The 21,785-nt window shown below is 40.1% G+C and overlaps 1 protein-coding gene across 1 annotated transcript; it reads left to right on the top strand.

Moving 5' to 3' along the window:
* The first annotated feature begins 1,052 nt into the window (after positions 1-1,052).
* LOC139449448 (cysteine-rich hydrophobic domain-containing protein 2-like) lies at positions 1,053-21,578 on the top strand. Its single transcript, XM_071230848.1, has 6 exons — positions 1,053-1,189; positions 5,620-5,674; positions 6,614-6,769; positions 9,030-9,086; positions 12,783-12,842; positions 14,457-21,578. The coding sequence occupies exons 1-6, from the start codon at positions 1,077-1,079 to the stop codon at positions 14,505-14,507; spliced, it is 492 nt and encodes a 163-aa protein (XP_071086949.1). The 5' UTR covers positions 1,053-1,076; the 3' UTR covers positions 14,508-21,578.
* The last annotated feature ends 207 nt before the right edge of the window (positions 21,579-21,785 follow it).

Here is a 21,785-nt window from a genome sequence, read left to right as displayed (position 1 = left end):
GTATCACTATGCCACACACAGTAGCCATGTCACACAGTATCACTATGCCACACACAGTAGCCATGTGATAAATATGTTTGGCCCTGATGCAGACATTATATCCATAGATGCTACATCAGACATTGATAGACTTTAGATGTTCATTTGGTAGCCCTGTGGAAAATGAGGCATGAATACAGCTCAATATTTCATTTGGGGGTGAAATGCAGAGATGATTCAAGTTCCACAACACTGAATTTGTGTGACACATAATGGCACACATGTCCAAGCACAGTCTTTATAAGGCTTCTTGTCCAGTTGGAATTGGTAAAAGGTAATGAATAAAACTTACATCTTTCATATGGCCTTGTTTAAATTTGTGTTAGAATTCTGTGATCGACGAACAACTCACAAACATAGCCATGACATAATCAAACATACGAAAGTAGAGCTGTTTTCTCATATGTTTATTTTTCCAGACATTTCTCTTTCATATCTAGGCCCACACTCGGTGTATAAAGCAGGCTAACACCGGTGAAGGCTAACGGGTTCACAATGTGTGGCCTAGGTGACTGTGGGTCATACACATGTGACGCGTGTTTTCCTCATTCTGTCTGCAAGTGGTTTGCCTGATCCAGGCTAGATTGTTCATAAACTATCGTTATCATATATCTGTAGTATTGGGATGCGGCGCCCCGTCTTTCACGCATGGTCTCACACCAAAGGAGTCGCTAGGACTGGTACCATAAAGTTCCAAGAAGACAAGACCCAGGGCAATCAACATTTCGCTCACTGCAACACATTTTCTCGTCACTGCGTGGTTCTCTGCAGGGAAAGGCCAACACCTAAAACACTATCTCTTGTGAACACGGTGAACATATCAATCAAATCACACATTGGTTTCGAAAGCACTGCTCTTAACATCAGACCTACAGCTAACATACAATCGTAAATCGTTTGCACATTAGAGTATTATCTGGGATGAATATTTATTAAAAACTTTGGCACACAGCAAGGTGCGCCCAGATTGTGCAGTTAGAGTTATCTCCCCGGAAGTTAAGCTTCGTCTCGTCAGTGTTGTGAGTTCGTTCTAAACAATGGCTGACTTTGATACCATTTACGAAGAAGAAGACGACGAGGATATACCAGAAGATTATGTTGTTACCGTTCCCAACCCTATCAGTATACGGGGAGCAGGGAATGTTACTATGTAAGTGATATTTTCGTAACCTAATCGATGGGCCCATACAGATCTAAGTTGTTTTGAGATAAGGACCTGTTTTGGCTGTGAATCGAGAACCACGATCGAATATGGAAAACAAACGTGTGTGTCAGTGCTTGGCGTCGTGTAGCTAATATTTCGTGTAAGGAAATGCTCATTTGCCGATCATGTTTGTCATGAAAAATAATATGTGTGTATAATAAAATACATTGATCTTTGGTTTGAGAAAATAATGGTCGTCATGGTCACACTGACACGCACATTGAATAGGCCTAAGCATTGCCTTGCTTTAACAAGTTTCGTGAGAGGAGATGGGTTGCCACTTGAGCAATATCACAACACTACATTGGTTTTGCAATTCCCAACTGTGGAACAGCCTGTGCAACACTTATACCCCACAAAATATTTCCCTGTTTATGTTCTCTCTTGCCAAGGAATATCTAAATATTGCAACACATGCAGCACTCAATAAATATCTCTAATAACTAACACTGGCACTATGTATGTTTTCTCATGCTGTTTCCACAATAGTTGGTGTTGAAGTCAATCTGAATAAAATAGAAGGGAGTAAGCACTTCACTGGTCAAGGATTTCACTTAACACCGCACAAAGAATTGAAGTCGTGTTGGCAGCTTGAACCTTGCTCTAACTTACCAACACTTAACCATGGAACCATGGGTGCTATCACAAATAATAAGTACCATGTGATCATGGTGATCAACACACAGTTGTTGACCTTCATGCTCATGCTCATGCACATAGCTTCAGAACTTCATAATAATTGTAAGCATTTTCCTCAGATTACATACAATTACTTCATTAAAAGAGGTGAGATAGCTAACCCATACTTTAACTCACAACTGAGCCTAAGGATTGTAAAAGGGGTATCTGACATGTGTAAAGGCTGACAGGTTTACAGTGTGTGACATAAGTGATTGCTGGTCATACACCTGTGACACAGTTTTTCCTCATTCTGTCGGCCATTGGTTTGTTTGTGTTATTTACAAACTATTGTTTTTATTCCTTTTAAGAATTGACCTCCACTTTGTGTGAGTTCATTGGAGTATGAACCTTCATAGAGTGAGGGCCAAACTATATGAACGTCGGAGCTTGTGAAAACCCCGGACCATGATGTACAATCACATGACACATTGGTTTGGAAATACTGCTCTGAACATCAGACCAACAGCTAATGTGCAGTCATGTCCCCTTAAATAACTAGCACATTAGACTAATATTTCAGATAAATAATATTTTTCGCAATCAGCAAGGTGCGTCCAGATTACGGTCTTACGCCAAATTAAAGGTAAGCTAGGCTAATCATGCCTAATTGCCAACACATTACCATGGGACCACAAATAATTAGTGCTCTCTTACCTTGTGAGCAACACACAATGTCAATCTTGTATGTACAGTAGCCATTTTCTCTAAATTCCTAAAACTTGTACAGATCTTCTTCAAATTACATAGAGTTAATTAAAAGAGGTGGATAGCTGACCCATGCCAACACTCACAACTAATCCAAATGATCATAAAGAGGTTTGTTATCGGAGAGGGGTAGCTAACCCTATGGAACCTACAAGGGAACAGGTCAAAATGGCCACAAGTACCCTAGTCCAAATGGCTCACCAAAAAGTCAAAATTGCCACAAACCAAAAGTTAAAAAGACACATGAAAAAGTATAACTAGAAAGTGTGAATGGTCTCAGTTTCTACTTATTTGCTCTATTTGATTTATTAATCCAAAGTATCACACATTAACTTTGATCTTATTGAAACCTGTGTGTTGTCTTTACTAATCAAGCTACTAATGTGCTTTTGTAATACAAACCGGGTACCTTGATATTGTGATTGACGATATTCATAGGATTGACTCAGTGACACAGTGATGGGTATAAACTTTGAGGAAGCAGATCAGTTGCATTATGTTCATTATGATGTGTGACTCCTGTAAGTAATGGATTAGGAGACATGTGGCACAGGATCTATCTCTATCAGGAGTATCTGTAGATTGTCAACAGTGAGTCCAACTCTCTTTCCCACCTCAGCTCTTCTCCATCTTCCTCGATGCCTGGATGACAGTGTTGACATTTAAGTTTTGAGTCAAGCTGAGTTGCTGTCCGTTTGTGCTCATCTGAATGACCCCTGTCACAGTTCCATCTAAAGTGAACTCTAAAGTGGAGCTCTGTTATTGCTGTCAGAAAATGAAATAGTGAGTGAGTGAGTTGGGTTTAACGCCGCTTTTAACAGTATTCTAGTTATATCGCGGCGTGTCAGCTTAATGTGGGAGGAAAGCCCGAAGTGATGCAGGTCTCAGACGTTTACCACTTCGTGAAACCCACGAGCACGGGGATGGTGCTGAGAAACCTAGAAACATAATCGGGGCGAAGCGGGATTCGAACCCACAATCATTGGTTTCTGGTGTGCCCAAGGGACGCAACTCTGCACAGCGAATCGCGGCGCCTTAGATGACGGGGCCACCCGTGCCCCTCAGAAAATGAAATAACTGCTGCTTCGTGCTATCAACTGATATGCTATGTGATCCTAGGTATTTGGTGTGAAATGAATAAAAAGACTTAGAACATAATGTTTGTTATAAATGTATTTAGAGTGGGCCATTTTTACTCTATGTGTGTCGTCGTCCCCAGATAGTGTGGATTTCTGTGGTTTGTTGCTAGAATTAAGTCACTGGTTTGCTTCATCCATAGTGGATCATTTCAAGGCCATTTAGCATGTTTAGCTTGAAACTAATCCTTACATGTCCACTAGTAGTACTATGGCTGTAACGAATACACAAAGTAAGTCAAATTGTTGTATATGATACACTTCATGAATATGAGGTAACAACAAATATAAATAATTATCACATAATGGGTAGGTTTCTCGGCAGGATAAAGCCAACGGATAAAAACGATATCCGTTGGGGTCATATGCGGATAGAGATGTAAATATTAAAGGTCAAGTAGGGACTACTTCCACTGTTTATAAACAAACATGGTGACGCCCTTGTCATTCGGCGATCGAGTCAGAATTAACCATCTGGAATCTGGATAAACTACAGAGATAATTGCTTTCATTATCAAAAGAACAGTCTTATATACTGAAAATCAGTGTCTAACTGTGACGTAGCGAAGGCATTTTATAAGTTTTGGCAACTTTGGAGAAACAATTTTGCGAGGGCACGAGGCCTAGCCAAGCGGGATCAGTAGCCATATCTGTGCTTGTAGACCTGCGTCTTGAAACCTTCTCCACAAATGAAAATAGTTGGATTTGGCCGAAATATGTTTGAATTGTTTTCTTGTTTCATTTTGTCGCTGTGTGTACATCTGACTACACTGCTTAACGTTATGACAGACCGACTGTCAACAACGTCTGACTGTGGCCGTGATGTCTCGTAGACTAGGTTTAGAGTAGCTTCCCTTTGACAAAGGGCAGTTACTCTAGCGGACAGACCAATTGATTGCCTTGAAAGGCAATTAAAAACAATTGTTGTTTGCGTATATGTTGCTCCGCCACTGTATAAGAAACAGATTTCAGTTGGAACTATATTGGCTACTGTCACTGTCTGACTGACACATCACTTACCCTGTGACGTAATAAATATTAATGCGCGCATTCCAGGAAAACTCGCAATGTTTTGGTAATGTTTATGAGAGAGGGAAAGCGATTTTGAAGCACAGAATTAAAGAATGACATTATATGATAAAGAGGTTATAACGCTTGTGTGTTTGGGGATGGTAAATATCCTGTATTAGGAATAAACGCTATGTATTTAGCTTGCCAAGGCTCGCTAAATACAATGTTTATTCCTAATGCAGGATATTTACCCTCCCCAAACACACTCGCATGATAACCTCTATCTATTTATGAATTTAAGCACAAAATCCATTCAAATAAACTGGAGATCAGTTTCAGATTGAAGTTGGTTAGAAAGCAGAAACATCAATCTTAGTTTAAAGAAGCATGTTTCTTCAGAAATATTAGTCTGTCGGTCTACACTTTCAAGGGAGAGAGCTGCCCTCTGAGTGTCACACGCTGTACTAAAACTAGAACAACTACAACTAGTCATTGGCAAAAAAACCATGCCATGTGTTAGATATTTCCAGCGTCATGTGATAAATATTGACATTATACAAACTTTATTTCTTTGTCAAAGAGGGAGGTTCATACAACAAATACTGTTGGCTTTTATTCAGTGAATCAAAATGATCAATGTTGTTTTGTGTTTTTGTGGAAAATAAAAAGTATTTGCTTCAGAAGGTTGTAAACAACGAATACTATTTGAGATCTGACAATTTTTCAATGCGCAATATACATGAGTGAATTGTAATTTACACAGTGTGTGAGTTTTCTGTAGATCTTCTAAACAATATTTCTTGTACCTTCTTCTTTTCATTGTTGAAATTCCACATGTTCCAGATTTGGGCTCAGCAACCGATTTGACACAGAATTCCCACAAGGTCTTTCAGCAAAGGTCAGAGCTTGCATAGTTTCTTGTGTAGTAAAGTAGGATCCCTACTATTTGCCATGACTGTTACTGACATGATTGTTGGGCTGCTAACTATGGTAAATATGTTTGGAAACATACATTATTTGATCATGTTTGTTACATCTCTTGGCATTGTTTAGTAATCATGTGGTATTTACAGATTTCTTGAGTGATAGAATGTTGTACTTATATTTTACAACCTGTGTACAAGGGCATGTTGTACCACCAATTTCAAGTTGTTCATGTTTATGTACTGACAGAAAAAAGGAACTGTGCATCACCTTAAGTGGTGTTAATGTTATGTTATGTTAAGTAACAACATAATATTTGGTCATTCCTCTGATCCTCTTATCATAACATATTCATGGACAAAACCAACATCTGGCAACAGGAGATAGAGAGACACACCCTAAAAGAGGAGTGGTGTAACAACTCAATTAACAATGGCAATATCAGGTGGGACCACCATTTGTACTGATACAGGCAAGACAGCATCTATGAACACTATGCTGTCCCAGTCTAGTCTTCTGAACCTCAGATGCCGTCTACACCCTTCCTTGGTGGGCCTCGCACATGCAAATTGTGAATCAAGACCTTAAAATCCAGATGTTTTCATGAATATTTATTGAAGGATGCTTCAAATGATTTGAGAATAATTTCATTTTTATCATGTTTATTGAACTTTATATGAAGCACATTTCCGTTAGTTTATGTAGATCACAGGTAATAACACAGACTGACATGTGTCAAATGCATATTCCTAGGTAATAGTACTAACTGACATGTGTCAAATGCATATTCCCTAGTAATAGCACTGACATGTGTCAAATGCATATTCCCAGGCAATAACACAGACTGACATGTGTAAAATACATATTCCCTGGTAATAGCACTAACTGACATGTGTCGAATGCATATTCCCAGGTAGCTCCAGAGGAGTTCAAGGCCACAATGACCCGCATCAACAGTGTGTTACGGAAAGCATTGCCAGTGAACGTGAAGTGGCTGTTCTGTGGCTGTGTGTGTTGCTGTTGCACTCTCGGCTGTTCACTCTGGCCTGTCATCTGCCTTAGCAAACGAGTGAGTTCCTTCAGACTTTCCTGAAGCACGATTGCCTCATCACCATATGTCTTGTATCAGGCCCCGCTCCATCACATTTCCTGCCCCCTTCCATCACATGTCCTGCCCCCTTCCATCACATGTCCTGCCCCCTCCATCACATGTCCTGCCCCCTTCCATCACATGTCCTGCCCCCTCCGTCACATGTCCTGCCCCCTCCATCACATGTCCTGCCCCCTTCCATCACATGTCCTGTCCCCTTCCATCACATGTCCTGCCCCCTTCCATCACATGCTCTGCCCCCTTCAATCACATGTCCTGTCCCCCTCCATCACATGCCCTGCACATCTCCATCACATGTCCTGCCCCCTCCATCACATGTCCTGCCCCCTTCCATCACATGTCCTGCCCCCTCCGTCACATGTCCTGCCCCCTCCATCACATGTCCTGCCCCCTTCCATCACATGTCCTGTCCCCTTCCATCACATGTCCTGCCCCCTCCGTCACATGTCCTGCCCCCTCCATCACATGTCCTGCCCCCTTCCATCACATGTCCTGTCCCCTTCCATCACATGTCCTGCCCCCTTCCATCACATGCTCTGCCCCCTTCAATCACATGTCCTGTCCCCCTCCATCACATGCCCTGCACATCTCCATCACATGTCCTGCCCCCTTCCATCACATGTCCTGCCCCCTTCCATCACATGCCCTGCCCCTCTCCATTACATGCCCTGCGCCTCTCCATTACATGCCCTGCCCCTCTCCATCACATGCCCTGCCTCCTTCAATCACATGTCATGTCCCTCTCCATTACATGCCCTGCGCTTCTCCATCACATGTCTTCCCCCCTTCCATCACATGTCCTGCCCCCTCCGTCACATGTCCTGCCCCCTCCATCACATGTCCTGCCCCCTTCCATCACATGTCCTGTCCCCTTCCATCACATGTCCTGCCCCCTTCCATCACATGCTCTGCCCCCTTCAATCACATGTCCTGTCCCCCTCCATCACATGCCCTGCACATCTCCATCACATGTCCTGCCCCCTTCCATCACATGTCCTGCCCCCTTCCATCACATGCCCTGCCCCTCTCCATTACATGCCCTGCGCCTCTCCATTACATGCCCTGCACCTCTCCATCACATGCCCTGCCTCCTTCAATCACATGTCATGTCCCTCTCCATTACATGCCCTGCGCTTCTCCATCACATGTCCTGCCCCCTTCAATCACACGTCCTGTCCCCTTCAATCACATATTATGTCCCTCTCCATTACATGCCCTGCGCCTCTCCATTACATGCCCTGCGCCTCTCCATCACATGCCCTGCCCCCTTCATTCACATGTTCTGTCCCCTTCAATTACATGCCCTGCGCCTCTCCATTACATGCCCTGCGCCTCTCCATCACATGCCCTGCCCCTCTCCATCACATGTCCTGCCCCTCTCCATTACATGCCCTGCGCCTCTCCATCACATGCCCTGCACCTCTCCATTACATGTCCTGCGCCTCTCCATCACATGCCCTGCGCCTCTCCATCACATGCCCTGCGCCTCTCCATTACATGTCCTGCGCCTCTAAATCACATGCCCTGCGCCTCTCCATTACATGTCCTGCGCCTCTCCATCACATGTCCTGCCCCCTTCAATAACATGTCCTGCCCCACTCCATCACGTCAAAACGACCTTTTGCAAACTTTGACCGATCATTAAAATGTTTAACAAGAAGGCGACATCAGCCAAATAGATAGCAGCTTTCTCGAGCTTTTTTCGGCACTTTTTTCAACCTGGCAACTCTCATTTCAGACTATGATTGATAAATATGTTGTCACAGTTCTCGATTAAAATTTTGAAAAACAAACGAACATTTCGGAATGTCTGATATATGGTTGAGATTTTATAGCAGTGCTTCCCACATACTGTGCAACGCCTCCTCCGTTCAAATGTTTATTCCATGGAAGCGATAGACAGACAATATGTTTTACAGAATCAGTTGTACTGGCCGCAACTGTAGTTTGGAATACCCAGTGTTAACGTAATCAAGGTTGCATGGTCAGAGATTGCTGTAATCAACAACATGAACATAAATAGACAGACAAAGATACATGCAAGAGTGGTTTTTAAAAACCTAATACCTTTCCAACAAATAAGAGCAAGGCCGCAGTTCATAGATTTTATTGTTTGAAGATTTTAAGCTTTTGTAAACAACAAATCATGTAATAAAAGCATCTTACAACTTGGAAATGGAACTGTTGATTTTTATGTTCTATATGTTTCTTGTTTCAGACTAGGCATGCAATAGAGAAAGTTTTAGACTGGGAGAATAGTCATCTATATCACAAGGTATGTGTTACTCATAGTGTCAGTGACACAGTCACAGTAAGTTCCGAGTTGAAAATGTGTTGTACTACAGTGTCAATGACACAGTCACAGGAAGTTCCGAGTTGAAAATGTGTTGTACTACAGTGTCAATGACACAGTCACAGTAAGTTCCGAGTTGAAAATGTGTTGTACTACAGTGTTAATGACACAGTTAATGTAAGTTCCGAGTTGAAAATGTGTTGTACTACAGTGTCAATGACACAGTTAATGTAAGTTCCAAGTTGAAAATGTGTTGTACTACAGTGTCAATGACACAGTCACAGTAAGTTCCAAGTTGAAAATGTGTTGTACTACAGTGTCAATGACACAGTTCAAGTAAGTTCCAAGTTGAAAATGTGTTGTACTACAGTGTTAATGACACAGTCACAGTAAGTTCCAAGTTGAAAATGTGTTGTACTACAGTGTCAATGACACAGTTAATGTAAGTTCCAAGTTGAAAATTTGTTGTACTACAGTGTTAATGACACAGTTCAAGTAAGTTCCAAGTTGAAAATGTGTTGTACTACAGTGTCAATGACACAGTCACAGTAAGTTCCAAGTTGAAAATGTGTTGTACTACAGTGTCAATGACACAGTTAATGTAAGTTCCAAGTTGAAAATGTGTTGTACTACAGTGTCAATGACACAGTCACAGTAAGTTCCGAGTTGAAAATGTGTTGTACTACAGTGTCAATGACACAGTTAAAGTAAGTTCCAAGTTGAAAATGTGTTGTACTACAGTGTCAATGACACAGTCACAGTATGTTCCAAGTTGAAAATGTGTTGTACTACAGTATCAATGACACAGTCACAGTAAGTTCCAAGTTGAAAATGTGTTGTACTACAGTGTCAATGACACAGTCACAGTAAGTTCCAAGTTGAAAATGTGTTGTACTACAGTGTCAATGACACAGTCACAGTAAGTTCCAAGTTGAAAATGTGTTGTACTACAGTGTCCATGACATAGTCACAGTAAGTTCCGAGTTGATATGTGTTGTACTACAGTGTCAATGACACAGTCACAGTAAGTTCCAAGTTGAAAATGTGTTGTACTACAGTGTCAATGACATAGTTACAGTAAGTTCCGAGTTGATATGTGTTGTACTACAGTGTCAATGACACAGTTCAAGTAAGTTCCAAGTTGAAAATGTGTTGTACTACAGTGTCAATGACACAGTCACAGTAAGTTCCAAGTTGAAAATGTGTTGTACTACAGTGTCAATGACATAGTTACAGTAAGTTCCGAGTTGATATGTGTTGTACTACAGTGTCAATGACACAGTCACAGTAAGTTCCAAGTTGAAAATGTGTTGTACTACAGTGTCAATGACACTGTCACAGTAAGTTCCAAGTTGAAAATGTGTTGTACTACAGTGTCAATGACACAGTCACAGTAAGTTCCTGGTTGATATGTGTTGTACTACAGTGTCAATGACACAGTCACAGTAAGTTCCTGGTTGATATGTGTTGTACTACAGTGTCAATGACACTGTCACAGTAAGTTCCAAGTTGAAAATGTGTTGTACTACAGTGTCAATGACACAGTCACAGTAAGTTCCTGGTTGATATGTGTTGTACTACAGTGTCAATGACACTGTCACAGTAAGTTCCTGGTTGATATGTGCTGTACTACAGTGTCAATGACACTGTCACAGTAAGTTCCAAGTTGAAAATGTGTTGTACTACAGTGTCAATGACACAGTCACAGTAAGTTCCTGGTTGATATGTGTTGTACTACAGTGTCAATGACACAGTCACAGTAAGTTCCTGGTTGATATGTGCTGTACTACAGTGTCAATGACACAGTCACAGTAAGTTCCTGGTTGATATGTGCTGTACTACAGTGTCAATGACACAGTCACAGTAAGTTCCTGGTTGATATGTGTTGTACTACAGTGTCAATGACACTGTCACAGTAAGTTCCAAGTTGAAAATATGTTGTACTACAGTGTCAATGACACAGTCACAGTAAGTTCCTGGTTGATATGTGTTGTACTACAGTGTCAATGACACAGTCACAGTAAGTTCCAAGTTGAAAATGTGTTGTACTACAGTGTCAATGACACAGTCACAGTAAGTTCCTGGTTGATATGTGTTGTACTACAGTGTCAATGACACAGTCACAGTAAGTTCCAAGTTGAAAATGTGTTGTACTACAGTGTCAATGACACAGTCACAGTAAGTTCCTGGTTGATATGTGCTGTACTACAGTGTCAATGACACAGTCACAGTAAGTTCCAAGTTGAAAATGTGTTGTACTACAGTGTCAATGACACAGTCACAGTAAGTTCCTGGTTGATATGTGCTGTACTACAGTGTCAATGACACAGTCACAGTAAGTTCCAAGTTGAAAATGTGTTGTACTACAGTGTCAATGACACTGTCACAGTAAGTTCCAAGTTGAAAATGTGTTGTACTACAGTGTCAATGACACAGTCACAGTAAGTTCCTGGTTGATATGTGCTGTACTACAGTGTCAATGACACAGTCACAGTAAGTTCCAAGTTGAAAATGTGTTGTACTACAGTGTCAATGACACAGTCACAGTAAGTTCCTGGTTGATATGTGCTGTACTACAGTGTCAATGACACAGTCACAGTAAGTTCCAAGTTGAAAATGTGTTGTACTACAGTGTCAATGACACTGTCACAGTAAGTTCCAAGTTGAAAATGTGTTGTACTACAGTGTCAATGACACAGTCACAGTAAGTTCCTGGTTGATATGTGTTGTACTACAGTGTCAATGACACTGTCACAGTAAGTTCCTGGTTGATATGTGCTGTACTACAGTGTCAATGACACAGTCACAGTAAGTTCCTGGTTGATATGTGCTGTACTACAGTGTCAATGACACTGTCACAGTAAGTTCCTGGTTGATATGTGCTGTACTACAGTGTCAATGACACAGTCACAGTAAGTTCCTGGTTGAAAATGTGTTGTACTACAGTGTCAATGACACAGTCACAGTAAGTTCCTGGTTGCTGCAGGACACACTCAGAAATCAGGGTTTCTTGTTAAAATGTTCAGTATATGAAGCCAATGATAAATATTCTAGATGGATTGTATGATTCACAGAATAATCCAAAGGATTCAGGAACTGATCGGGTATTCCCAATAGATAAAGAAGGGCCTAACTAGCTTATGGTGAAATGATATTTACTGCATTCAAAGATGGATCAAAAGTATTGGTTTTTTTAGCACATGTAAATATTGTTATGAGTACCTTGCAAATACTGGTATGTTGTGTTTTTAAAATTCATGCATATTTTCATCTTGGCAAAGTTCACAAAAGTGACGAAGCCGAAATGAAATTATGATATTGGCCGCTTGATTCCCGTGATTGAAAAAGCGAAAGTATTAGCGATCAGCTTACTGTATGTAGTGTGTCTATTACGCATGCGTTGTGACCATAGCAACATCCTACAAGATGGTGACTGACCACAAAGTTGTCCTAAATGAGTGGGAGAAGTCTCATCATGCTCATGTACGGGTCCATTGTTATTCAGGTTCATAACAAATTACAGCTGAAAGGAGGTATGCAATATATTGTGATACATATCACAGTACATGACTTATTATTGCAATAAATTTCAATACAATTTCCATCACTACTATTATAGCTATCAAATATTCAAGGTTAATTTCTTCCACTATTACAATCTTTTGTTTATTATTTCAGCTCGGCTTGCATTTTCGTCTCAGTAAACAAAGATGTGACTCAAGTAGTATGATGGAATATGTAAGTACTATCTGGCATTTACACCACCAGAATTGTCCGGTCCTGACTGAATTATTTGCATGTTGCCATCATAATAAACTCATATACAACACAATCCAATATTTTTTCATGTACACAATTTGGATAAACAAAATTCTATCAATTGCCAATCATCTATTATATCTGTTTTCATGTTGAAATATGAGTTACCTGAAGGGTCATGATGGAAGCAGCCTGTCTGGTGCTGATGGGAATTCCACCTGACTCAGAGTAACCTGGGCCCACTTGTCAGCCCAATATCACTGCTACAATCATTGGACATCCTAGATATTGTGTTTTCAGGCTTCAGCTACAGGCTGGACCAATCTTAAGTAGCTAAAGACGTTGTAGTACCTGAATAAACTTGACATAATGGCATGCAAGATGCCTGCTGGTTCACATAATTTATATGCCTTGCTTTGAAACACTGCCATTTCATTTTGTAATGTGTCCAGTTTAAGATAATTGTACCTCCACTGTTGAAGATTTCACAATCTTAAAACCAAGCAGTCTTACAATAGGTCTGTACAAGTGGAATAAGACTTAAGCTTAAAAAAATAAAAGAATTGCTTCTCAGGCAACTGCTTTTGAAAATATGGTGCAGGTGGGTGGCCTTTTTTTTTGGTTGATAAAATTAGTATGTAACCAAATAAACAGTTGTGTACAATAAACCTGGGAAAGGGCCTCCCTACATGAATAAACATGTATTCCTTGATGAGTAAAATACTGGAATACAGTATTTGACTACCGTTGGACTACCAGTAATTGCACAATACATGCATACAATGAGCTTTGATTTTATTTCACAACGCGAAGATGTTATTGTGAGCACGCAACACCAGAAGAAGCATGTCAACAAATCTGTACTGAAGTATGCAAGTTACTCCTATTATTACACTATCCGGATATATCTATTTTGTATCTGGACTTTGTAATCCATTTTATTACTTTTATCCAAGATTTCATTCAATTTTGTTTACATTAATTATGTCGAAATGGTGTATGATCTGATCAGAAGATCCCATCAACTCACTATGAACTCGCCTTCAAACGAACAATAGACGTTAGAGATACATAGTCTTCGGTCTTCATATCAATTCCTATGAATTTCTTTTCAGTTATGATAATGGCCATGACATTAAGTATTTTTCAAACTAACTCAACCATAGATGGGGGAGAAAAAGTGTAAACAGCTAATTGCTAATTCCGCCATATTTTACACAAATAGACACAAATACACATATAATCTTAATGTCTGCGTGTGAAACTTGGTCCGGCATACAGTACACAAATACCATTGAATTTGAAAATCATCATATCTGGTGATGTTATATCGTAAATTTCATGTTTTCATTGACCATCACACAAACTTCTATCCCTGCCATGACCATAACATATAACACGAGATGCCCTGGACAGCACTGCGCATCTGAAGAGAAGTAACTGCACACTATATTGGATTGTGTTGTTTTTAAGTATTGTTGCATTTCACTGCCAGGGTCTTGTGTTCAACCCTTTTTCAGCCTAAGGTATGGCGATTGTAAGTGCCCAAGATTGACTGTAACTTGCTCTGTACATGTTTTGATCTCTTTTCAGGTTCTGTTCATTGAGTTCATTCCAAAGGTACCAATACTTCGACCAGACTAGCCAAATATACAACTTGTGTCTGTTGTTAACCAAGTGACTGTTTAAATCACAGATGAAGACTCAAGTACCAGATCTCGAAGACCTTGTTAGTTAACACACTACAGCAGGTGTTCCTTGTCACTGTCGGGACTCTGTCTGTAGTGTATGTGCTTCGAGTGAGACTGTCGGCAGTGTGCCAGATGGTTGTTTTATCAAGGTTGAATGAACTTGGTCTGAATGCCTGGAACAGTTTCCATGAAGATGTCCTGTCGTCATGGTCATGAATGTTTGCTGCCAAATCTGTTGGACATGAGTGCTTTGACATGATTTTACCTTCATCGTTCCTAGAAGTGTTTGCTATTCCCTAGTCTTAAGAGTCGGACAGCACAGCTGGTGTTGCTTAATATCATTATCAGGATTAGTATTTGTGTACAAATGGAGTCAGTTCCTGACAAGGCAAGTATTAATATTTCACCAATTTCTTGAAAAGGAATCAGTTTTCTGAATTTTGGTGACATGTTAAGTGATTCTGATAAAGAAGAGAGATCATATATACCAATGAATGTGACAGATATATTATTGTTGCCATATTTCATAGTGAGTGATACAAGGAGTAGGTTACTGAGTGATTAAGTTCAACCCAGTGAATGTTGATAACAATTCTGGTAAAGCTATTAGTATTGTCCTGCCTAGGAATTAAGAATTATGTACATGTGACCTGCTTGAGGATGCTGCTGGCATCGGTATCGAATGCCCACTTTTATTAAATGTATGTTTGCTTATGGTATACACATAGCTGGATGTAGTGCTCCCTACTATCACTGTGAGGTCCTCATCTCCTGCAGCAGCAGCAGCAGCACCCATCCCCATCCTGAAGGGTCGAGGGCCAAGCTCACTTGTAAATCACACAAATACAAGATTGTGAATATGTTTTGTGATTGACCTCTTAGTAGATGACAGCCATGATCAGATTATGCTCTTTGCTTGCTCAGCTACAGTAAGTACTACCGGTAATTAGTGTTCACTAGGGCTGGGTCCTGATCACCAGTATGTGCGATGGAAGGAGTTGCCCAGACCATGTGGCGGACCACTTGACATGGTCATATGGACCAGTCAGGATTGTGGCACTGATTGTGGAGTACCTTTGGATTTAACATGTTTAAGTTTTGCTTCCACAACACCATGTAAGTATTTTCAGCCTTATAAAAGATGGTTCCATTTTCCAAGTAGTGAGGCTCTGTAATCCCAGTCTATCATAACATTCCCAGAGCGTCTGGTTGGGAAGCAAGGATGCTGCCACTGCTGCTGCTACCTCAGTTCATGCAACATTTGCTGACTTGTAGAGTGTAAAGTTCAACCCTTGTGATGAGCCAAAATTGAACATTTGTACATTATGATTCTATATGGTGAACTCAGCTACATATCTTCATTACAAGCATCATGTGAAGTTCACTGAAACAAATGTTTTACATCAAACATCTCAGAAAGTGATTCTATTTGCCCAGAAATTAAAGTCCTGTATTATGTGTATCCATGACAACAAACTGTCTGTTGATTTTGAAATCCAACAACTGCTGAAGTATATGCTCAGTTGCTATGACAACCTCAAAATATGTCAATTTTCAGTGATGTTTGGTTAATTTGTGATAAATGTAATAAGGTGATGTTTCAGTCTCACAGGCTGGCCTGTGCAGGGTATTTGTGGTATCTGTGGAAGAAGAATATCAGTCCCTGTGTAGATGATTGTTGGTGTGACTGAGTATCCTTCTAGTCCAAGGCCTCCCAGCTGCTTAGTCCCTCCATCACCATCACTTCATCAAGTGAAGCCCACTGCTATCTGTACAGAATGGCATGTGATGATTATTGATAAGAGTTGGTGTTGTCAGGCTTGTAGCACTTCCTTACCTGTGTATGCCATATACCAGTGTTGGGCTTGGCAGCTTGGTGCAGCAAGCTAGTGCCAAACATGCATCGTGATAAACATGAACTGAACATTTTGTAGATGATCAAGCCAATATTTCTTGTTTATTTATATGAAAACAGTTATTGAAAAAATGGTTAAAATGCCTGTCTAAAGAGTTGTTTTTAGTTGTTTTGCAAATGAAAGAATATCAGAGTCTGTATTATAATATATTTCAGTCTGTTACATATCATGATATGGTCATGATAAGTATCATATCTCAATGAAAAGTGATAAAGCATATCCCAACCCCTTGAACAATTGTTTGGTAGTATATCATATCGTCGGAAACAATAGCTGTGTGGCTGCACCATGACTTGTTTGCTAATACGCGATCTACAAGTCACGTCAGAACAATCTTTTGCGAACTTTGACCAGTCAATCAAATGACTTACAAGAAGTCAACATTAGCCAATCAGAAAGCAGTTTTTACACTTGTTCTAAACTGGCAACTACATTTTGAAAAATATTTTGACAAAGTTCTTAATTCAAAATTTGAAAACTGAACAAAAGAACATCCTGGAATGTCCGATAGATGGCCTAGATTGTATGCTAGTATTTACCACGGGTTATGCAAAATCTCTTCCTTTCAAATGTTTATCCCCATTGATGCGAGAGATAGTGATTTTGGTGGAATCGGTCATAAAACTTGTAACTGTCATTCGGAATACCCTGTGTTAAACTTTTCAAGGTTGAGTGATTAGAAAAACATAATCTGACTGTCACTTTCGTGATCTGGTAAGCGACGCACTGATGAAAAGGTTGGTTGGCGGAAAGGTCATTCTTACGTGACATTAAATGTGATCTTTGTTTAGCAGTAGCAAGAACTAACATCTGATCTTAATGAGATGGGATAATACGCATCTCTACATATATAGAATTAACAGGACACAGTTGTCTCCAATGTTATCAGCCAATTAGGAAGTTTGTATGTTTACCAAGTGATCATGTGAGGGTGTGACTGCCAGCAGATAGGAGTCCCTCCCTTGTGTAGCGCTGCTCATGTCAGAGTGTACACAGCCAGGGACCTCTCAAAAACACACACATCTTGAATACTGTTTAGCTAGCCTTTGCTATTTTTTACTTCATGCTTTGAAAGCAGTCAGCATGGTCAAGGTGTGTTCTTGACCAGTGTTTATTAATTTTGATCATTGAACTACTAATAACTCAGATATGATGAAGTGATAGTAAGAGTGTAGGGGGACTGTCCCGCTTCTAATCCCTGTCTTCAAACTTAGTTGTTCATACCTTATTTGGAATGTGTTGCCCTTGTTTGTAAGAGGATAATCATGAACTGTACAGACATATTGTCTGTTTAAGAATCTTTTGATGACCGACTGTTATTTCCATGTGCTTTGTACGTAAAACGTGGAGATGGATGCAATGAGGTGGAATTCTGCTTGTTTTTGAGACAATATCTGTAGAACAACACCAACATGCCACTTGTAACACAGCACATGTTGACCTGGAGTCGTAGGAAGGTGATTGTTTTAGTGTTTGAACTATTGTTGTGTATGTATGTTATATGTACCTGAACCATCATACTGGGATGTGATGTGTAAATGTGTCTGTAGCAGATTTGTTCCCATCTCCTAGCTGTGGATCACTGTACTTGTGATGAGGCAGCAGAAGCATCTCAATCCAAAACAGGGGAGGACCATCAGTAGCGTTTGAAGGTGTTCCGCATGATTTGCCATGCATCCCATGACAGACCGTGTCCTGCTCAGATGACCTGTCATTTCACACTCAGCTACTGAGGTCCCAACAATTAAGTTGCTTGTTCTCCAATAGTACATTATGACAAAAAGGGTATTATATTACTTTCTGAATTCTCATGTGCATGGCAAAAGAAAAAACTACCAATGTAAATCAGATCTAAGCACTTGCTTTCTTTAACAGGAGCACATGGTGGCCAGAATATTTTTCAAATGGTGATTGTGGAAACAAGAAATTAACTTGTTGTATCGCTGGTCAAAGGGTCATTTTCATTCAGGAACCAATCTTTTGCATTTGCAAAAAGAACACACATATCATATTTCCTATCAAGTTTTCAATAACTTTATAAGTTAGTGATTGAAATATTTCCAAACTTGATATGAGTACATCAGCTGGAGCTATAATCCAGGCTCCAATATCACACAGTTGATCACCATAGCAACTCCAGCGACCTACTGACTCCCTCCTTGTGTGATTGACAGCTAGGTACAGCTGTCAATATCATTTTGCTACTACATTCCATATAACCTGTTTTGTTTGAGAGAGTGAATCAGAATATATTTATCATGCACTTTGAAAATGCAAATTATGTACCATATTCCTACGTGTGATATTAGATGAAAATTATGGATGTAATACGTAGTTTTGTGAAATTTATTTTGTGATTATTGATTGAGGAGTTTTTGACAATATTATTCATGTAACATCATGCCATCTGTTTATGATTGAATACTATAGATATGTGAATATGCTAGCTTTTGTAGACTGATTGATTGTCATGTTCAATAGCCTCCGGTTGTAAGACTCCAGACGTTTATGGAGACACACAACATTGGTCTGAGTTGATCGGTTAAGTGTCTGCAATGAGGAGACGAGAGTTGGGTGATTTGAGTACACACTACAGATGGAACATGTCTAAGGCAGTTGATGTCTAGGAAGAGGATTATATAATATTGCATAGAGCATTTCAAACTAAAGATTCATTTCGTTACAAATTTGTTTCTTTTATCAAGTTATGCTCACTTCATCTATGACTTCATATCAGTAGAGAATACTTGCTTAATTTATAAATGTTTGTTTCAGCTATCAACTTGTCAATGAAACAGTTCATTAGATTATGGTAGTCAACTTTTTACTGTGCCAGGACATTGAGCTGACCAGGCTTTTTCATGCCTTCAGAGGGTTAGTATAGGAAGGGGTATTGTGTGGCATGGAATGTGCTACCCTGTATGGCTATCTGGAACAAGCCCTGCTTCTAAGGTGGAAGATCAAAGTAATCTGTGTACTCCTTGATATTGAAATGAAGTTAAGAAGTACAAATAGTTTTGGTTCTATGTATTGAACATACTGGTCAGTAAAATCACTAAAAGGCATCAAAGAAACAAAAGTAATAAAGACTGAATTGTGGAGGTCACACAACACACTGGGCGCTGGTTGTTTGAGGTCTGTATGCCAGACAGGCTGACCTGGGGGGTTCAGTGTTCACATGACATACCAGTACACGTCTGTGTGAGGTCACTATAACCTTTATGTGATGTGGTTTGGATATGCTTAAATTAACAACTATAAGCCCCCCCCCAACAATGTCATGCTGAGTATAACTGGGATCTTCCCCTTTACAAGCAACAATGAGGATGTGATATTGCCATTGCATGTCTACACAACAGACAATCACCGTTAGTTATCATACTAAGTTTTTACTTCTCTTATGTTGCTTGCATGTAGTTCTTGCTTTCTTCCCAGTCCTGTCAGACACTGACATTTGATCCTCTGTAAGAAGTGTGTTGTAAATGTTGCTTCCATTGTGGGAACTTAATCAAAAGGACTTGAAGGCATTCATCTCACAATCCCAGGTGTCAAATGAGTTGTGTTGTTGTTGAAGCAGGGGAAGCGAGGACTGTGGATACGCCAGCTGAAGTAGAATCTGCTTGCTTAACTTGTTACACAAGATACATACATCTATGTCGAGGATGTTGTTTGTGTTTGTAAGAACGTATTATGGGACCAGTCATTTGTTATAGGTGGTGGACAGGGCAGGAAGGCTAGTCCAACAATCAGCCTTGTGCATGTAGGGGCATCATAAGGATTCCTTCTTTAAGCTGAGATACATTATCACACACTGTTGGGTTTGTTACAGGAAGGAAAGACAGATTTAGAGGAGGTCAGCAAACGTTACAATTCAATTTCTGTGCATACTCTAAGAGAAGGTCATGTGTTTTGGTAAATAGAGATTGTTAGTCATACATTTCATCTTTGGAATCCAAATTATATTGAGTGAGTCTATTTATATTGCCAAATAATTGGCAGACATGTTTGTATGGAGAAGCACTCACTCATTGTGAAACCTGAACATATTTTGAACATTTCCAATTGTAAATTGAACACAAGGAAGTACATGATCATGGTGCCAAGTGTTTTAAATTGTTGTTTTTTTATCATTGATAACAGTATCCATTATATGATAACTATATTTCCCACCTCCATAGTACATGACTGGTCTCTGTGTTGTCAGGGAAACCTGTGGAGAGTAGGCCCCACCCTGGTAACACAATCTTCTACTTAGAAGCTTTCAGAAGATATCAATGCTAAATGCAATATGGTTTAAACTTCTACTAGACTTAAAGTATGAAAACAATTTGTTCTCTGGCTGTTACTTAGAAAACATGATGGCAGAGGAGCTGTTAACTTTACAGTTCAAATTGGTTACCTTCCGAAGAATGAGAAGGTTCATAGTAGAGGTGTGTCTTTCATACACAAATAACATTTAAATGTAATCACACAGTTGATGCAGATCACCTTGTGATTGATAGTAAGTTAGTAATGTGTAGAGTTACAAGTTATTCTAGAGAATACACAAATGTGCATACCAGTGTTGCTCCAGCCAAATATGTGACAGGTGGTGATATGTACTCATTACACACCAGCCAGCTTCACATGTTTACAGTCATGTTTTGGTCTACAGATAAAATAGAATTACTGGATGCTTTCAGATTTAGTGGTGCTGCCCAATTGTCATAATTTGGGCTTTACATGTGGCTGTGAGGATATGGAACGCTAGCCTCGCCCACCTTCCATCACTGCATCTACAGCACAACGGGGCAGTGTCACATTCTCTGTATTAAGTGACACCTGTTCCTTATGCAAGTTACACCTAACCTGTGCCTGATGTTTGTCATGGGACCACCTCTCATTGGGACAGAACAAGGGTGAGTGAGTGAGTTGGGTTTAACGCCGCTTTTAACATTATTCCAGTTATATCACGGCGTGTCAGCTTAATGTGGGAGGAAAGCCCGAAGTGATGCAGGTCTAAGACGTTTACCACTTCGGTGAAACCCACAAGCACGGGTATGGTGCTGACAAACCTAGAAACATAAACTGGGCGAAACGGGATTCGAACCTACAATCATAGGTTTCTGGCGTGCCCAAGGGATGCAACTCTGCACAGCGAATCGCAGCGCCTAAGACGGGACAGAACAAGAAGTAAGGAAACTTTGACAGATTAAGATGTTTAAAAAGACATTTTCTTCATTCATAAGAACGTTCTGGAAGATTCATAGAATATATTCCTAAAGGATTCTTATGCAATCATGCATAGACGTTGGACTAAAAACAGCATTGCTACC

Source organism: Haliotis cracherodii, unplaced genomic scaffold, assembly GCF_022045235.1.
Source record: "Haliotis cracherodii isolate W230 unplaced genomic scaffold, xgHalCrac1.p SCAF_8, whole genome shotgun sequence".
Classification (NCBI taxonomy): domain Eukaryota; kingdom Metazoa; phylum Mollusca; class Gastropoda; order Lepetellida; family Haliotidae; genus Haliotis; species Haliotis cracherodii.
The sequence above is the reverse complement of the archived record's forward strand: the minus strand, read 5'-3'. Positions and strand labels throughout refer to the sequence as shown.